We start from the raw sequence: 5,000 nt of genomic DNA, 5'->3' as shown, positions 1-5,000 counted from the left end.
GATTAGAGACTGGTAATGCTTGTTTCTTTTTGTAGGATTGGCTTGGACCAGAGTAAAAAAAAGCCTGAAACTCAGCTTCCCTCTTAACTGCTTTACCTTTTGCAGTCTCCTTTTGTGCCATCTGTTGCTAGAGGAATTCCTCAGGTTTTCTTTCACATTAAGCTATCCCCATAGATTTCCCTCAGCACTCCTACCCAATTGCATTGATATTCATTATTTAATGCAACAATTATTCCTCTGTTAATATAAAAACAGAGAAAAAAACCCCATTTTTAATAGTTCTTAGGAGCAAACAGTTCTTTTTAAGACCTTTCTTTTACTCAAAGAATTAAGTCCAACTGAACTCATAACAAAACAGATTGATCATAAAGAAATAAGAAATTTATAGTTAAAATATATATGGATTGTTATTGTTGAAGTAAGTCAATCTCTTTTTTGCTTTTGCCTTGATGGTTTTTCCTAATAATGAACTACATACAAGTATTTATTTCTTCCGTTTTTAAATTAAACCTTCAGAATTGAATTAAGGTAACCACTTTTGAATTAAGGTAACCACTAGATGTGGTAAAAATATGGTTTTCTGCTTCTGCTGTGCTATGAGAGATATAAGGTAGTTATGCAGAAGGATTTACGTGTGTAGCACAAATATTTTATATGCATCTCTCCAGTTTGCTCAGTTCTATGGATGGCCAGAACACTGAAAGTAGCACAGGGTATTTGTGTTTTTAAGTTATTGGTGATATGAGTCCCATAAACCACAAATTATTATTGGCAAAGTGTGAAAAGATGTATCTTACAAGTACAGCTGTGAGGTTTGCATTTATAAACAGTATTTTCTTCAAGTATAGTTTCTGCCTTTAAAGAACAGGAATATTTCTCATATTTTCTTGATGGTCAGGTATCACAAATAAGATGCAATAGGTGTTTTAGCATCTGTTTTGTGACCTGGTCTTCACTATGCTGTATCCAAAACCAGTGATTTGCTGTGAGTTATTTCCATGTATTGTTGCATTGATGCAAGTAAAATGCAAAGAACTGTAAATCACAGCAGTAAAAAGCCCTAAACAAGCTAAACAAACAAAAAAACACCAAAACCCCAAGTCTTGATTGGTCCATGTTGGAAAAGGAAAAATGAATGTTTTTTATAAGTGACAGTTTTATTAAACATTTGTTGAAACATAAAAATAGAGTATGCAGAGGTTAAAAGAGTTATGAAAGTAATATTAAAATGCCCAAATTCTTGGTGTTTGTAAATTTCATAGGAAATCAGTATTTGACCTTTTTATTGTAGTTCGTAATTTTTATTCCACTCTGGATCATCTTTTTGATCCTTTCCCCTTAAATATATTGTGGGGAGGGCATTTTAAGGGTTGTCACAACCTATGAAACTTTAAATCTTACCCTACTTTTACATCCAGACTGAAATGTCTGTCAGCCTTTCCACAAGCCTCTAGTAAAGAAAGAAGTAGGACTTTTTTAGATACAGAAACCACAAAATTGCCATAATTTACAATTAATTACAAATCACCTTATTAACTTTATACATTTTAAGTGCCTGCCCGTAATCCTTTTATCCTAAAAGGCAGCCTTTCAGGGTCCTCTGAAGAAGTGATAAAGTTAACCAGCCTGAGACTAGAGAGAAATTTCTTCCTGCTTTAAAAACCCTAGGTGAGCTAGGGCAAGACGCCCTTGCCATGGCAGAGACCATTGCTGCAGCTGCTCCCATCCCTCCTGCATTCGCTCAGCTTTGGGGCAGCTCTTACTCAGCTCACATAGGATCCGAAGTTTGATGATCTCAAATTCATTTCCTCTCACTAGAAGACGTGGTATCTGACTACCTTATCAGGTGGTTTTATTCTTGGGTTTTGGTTTTGTTTCAGTACAGAATTAGTTTATTTTTTTAACAGCAGGAGGAAGACTTTCAAGTAAATAATGTACTTAGTATATCATGCCACCTAAATGAATACATTATTTCATTTTGATTTGTGAATACATTTGCAGGTAGCTGTTACTTACAACACTAAAGTGGGGTTTTTGCAGTGTTGCTGCAACATACCTCATGAATTCAGCAGTAATTACTTACCTTCATTAAACAATTACAACTAGTATTACCATCACTCCCGTTACCCATCTCTCTAATGCAATAAATTAGAGCCTGGCTTCTTTGCTTGCTTCCTAAAAACCTAGGGTTTTTCTATACAAATATGGTATAAAGTCCAGTTTTAGGACTTGCAATCAACTCTTTTTCACTTTTTTCCTTAGCTGAGTTTGGTAGTGGGCGTTGATATCTAAGGTAAAGAATCAAGACTCAAAGCAGTAGTCTGAAAATGAGCTGGTTTCATAATTTAAAAAAAAAAAATCCCCTCCACCCACTTTGTTTTCTGCTTCCTCCAGAAATTAATATTTCTGTAAATAACTACTAATCTGTTTTTAATGGCTTTGAATACTTCATGGTGAGATAGCAACTGAGAAGAATTAAAGAACTTCCTGTGCTTTCTTCATAATTTTTTGTTGAGTCTCCTTCAGTAGTCTGAGTTTATGTGTTCTCAAAATAAAACATTATCTAATAAATAGATTTGCCAAACAGTAAAAAACAGTCTTTGCATTTTTCTACTGCATATTATTAACCTGAATGAACAGATGGCTTCTAGTACTTTTCAGGACCAGAAATGTGAGCTCTTTCATTAAAAATAAAAAAGGCACAATATTTTGGTTCAAACAGCATCAGCATTTTGAATGTTTTGCATTCCAGCAGATCTAGATACCCTGACCATGTGTTACCTGATTTCGATTGTTGAGATGAAATAGAGAAGACTGATTTTGAGATACCTCTGGAACAAACTATATCAGGCTGAAGAACCTGGCTTTGAAATCACAAGAGCTCTGGGCTACATATTCTTTTCCACATTTAATCTAGTATTTTTCAAAAGTGATACGTCAAACTTACAAGGTCTGGCAGTGACAGAACATGTTTATATTTCTGATGAGCTCTTCGTCTTTCAAAATATGGTTTCCTATCTTAGCTACATCTTCAGTGCCTAGATAAGAGAATGCTCACAGCCCTTCTCTTGCCTGTGTTATGAAGTCTTTACTTCAGGCAGAAGCATATTGTACTGTATGTTTCCATGACTTCATGCAAACTTGAGCCAGACAACCCTAAGACATATGTATGAATGCATTCAACATGCTTTTGTGACCAAGGATGAATCCTGGAAACTACAAGTGTCCAGGCTGCAAGTGGAGTAGAGGGCAATTTTAAGCTCTCTTTTATGTTTATACATTTATGGATTTATGAATTTATGTTTTACTACATGTTGATTGTGCTGGTAAAACAGCATCAGCTTTATTGTTGGCATTAATCCATTAATAATATTGAGCTCATTATATGAAACTCTTTATTTTGTTATATTAGTGGGGCTCTCTTTCATTTTATAGCTGGCTTAAGTCCTGCTGAGATTCAGCAGTTATGGAAAGAAGTGACTGGAGTTCACAGTATGGAAGACAATGGCATTAAACATGGAGGGCTAGACCTCACTACTAACAATTCCTCCTCTACTACCTCCTCCACCACTTCCAAAGCATCACCACCAATAACTCATCATTCCATAGTGAATGGACAGTCTTCAGTTCTAAATGCAAGGCGAGACAGGTAATTCTGATGAGATTTCAACTGTGCTTATCATTTGATGTGAAGCGGTTGTATAACATCTTGACTCACATGATTTCCAATCAAAAAATAGCACTTAATAGAGGTTACCTAAGAGATCGTGGAAACTTGATTTTCCAGAACTGTTTATCAAAGGGCATAATTTTCAGTAATGATGTCTAACTGCGCAGACACAACAAAATTACCTGCATGTGGTTTTATAACTCATGAACTTATGGTAGTTCGGGTAAAAGTTAATCACAGAATCAAGTGGGCTGGTGTAGGGGTGTAAATGCACATTTGTGGGCACTTTTGTAGGTGCATAGTTTCATTCATGTTTAACACACCTGGCAGTCAGGCCCTTACTGTTGAATCACACTCCTGGTTTGATCGACAAAGTACATCTATATGAGTTGCAGTTGCCAAGGCTGTAATTCAGTGCAAAGATTCTGTATTAAAAGTGCTTCAAACCAGTATATTAAAGCATCTCTCATGTTGTTTGTTTCTTGTGAAAAGAAGCACTAAATTTTCTGTCTTTATGTGTAACAGTTATGAAGTTGACCTATTTCCTAAAATTTTCCATATTGTTAGTGTAATACAGTGGAATTCTACCATATGGATGAAGTTAAAATCCTTTTCAGACACATTGACAGATATTATTTACTATTTCTTAATTTCAAGTAATGGATTAAATACAAGAGTATGTAGTATCTGTAACACTTAGCAGTAAATAGATTAGTGTATTGAGATATAGATGATCTCAATATAAGATGAAATTTAATTTTATCTATATAATGTAAATTGTAAGTAATTGTCTTTTCAAATAAGTTTTCCATTTAATTATTTTAATACTTATGAGACTATGATTTAAGTGTCTCTTATGCTCATATGACTGTGAGAACAGTTTTCAATCATTATTTTGTATTATTTAAAAATCTGAATACCTTTGTAGAAGTACTTTTAGTTAGTATCACTTTTGTGGTTATATCTCACAGAATGGTTCTTTGCTTTAGGATGTCGCCTACATCCACAGAATAATTCCCTGAATTTCTTTGATAACTCATCATGGATGAAATTGAAGAGGTTCCAGAAAAAGGCATGGAGTACAGCTAGGGATTTTTATGAGGCCACATAGTTAATGAAAGCAATGCTTGTGAACAAAAAATATTTTTTAATGGAAGCAACTTTATTTTTATGCACACTGAGCAGAAAATTCAAATTTTTTTTGAACATTTACAATATTCAGGAATTCTGACTGTCAGTCTTCAATATTTATACTCAGAATTGATCAGTTCTGGGTGTATTTTTTATTTATAGGTAAATGTTACACCAAGGTCATATGGCATAATTAGCA

The 5,000-nt window shown here is 34.3% G+C and overlaps 1 protein-coding gene across 7 annotated transcripts in view; it reads left to right on the top strand.

Annotated features, from left to right (window-relative positions):
- Positions 1–5,000, top strand: part of FOXP2 (forkhead box P2) — a 407,162-nt gene that overhangs the window by 349,425 nt on the left and 52,737 nt on the right. For all 7 annotated transcript variants that reach the window (XM_039726874.1, XM_039726869.1, XM_039726875.1 and 4 more), the window contains one exon: positions 3,436–3,649. In XM_039726874.1, coding sequence (XP_039582808.1) covers positions 3,436–3,649 — 214 coding nt within the window. The remainder of the gene's footprint in view (positions 1–3,435; positions 3,650–5,000) is intronic.

This window comes from Passer montanus, unplaced genomic scaffold (assembly GCF_014805655.1).
Source record: "Passer montanus isolate IOZ18808 unplaced genomic scaffold, ASM1480565v1 scaffold6, whole genome shotgun sequence".
In the NCBI taxonomy this organism is placed as follows: Eukaryota; Metazoa; Chordata; class Aves; order Passeriformes; family Passeridae; genus Passer; species Passer montanus.
The sequence above is the reverse complement of the archived record's forward strand: the minus strand, read 5'-3'. Positions and strand labels throughout refer to the sequence as shown.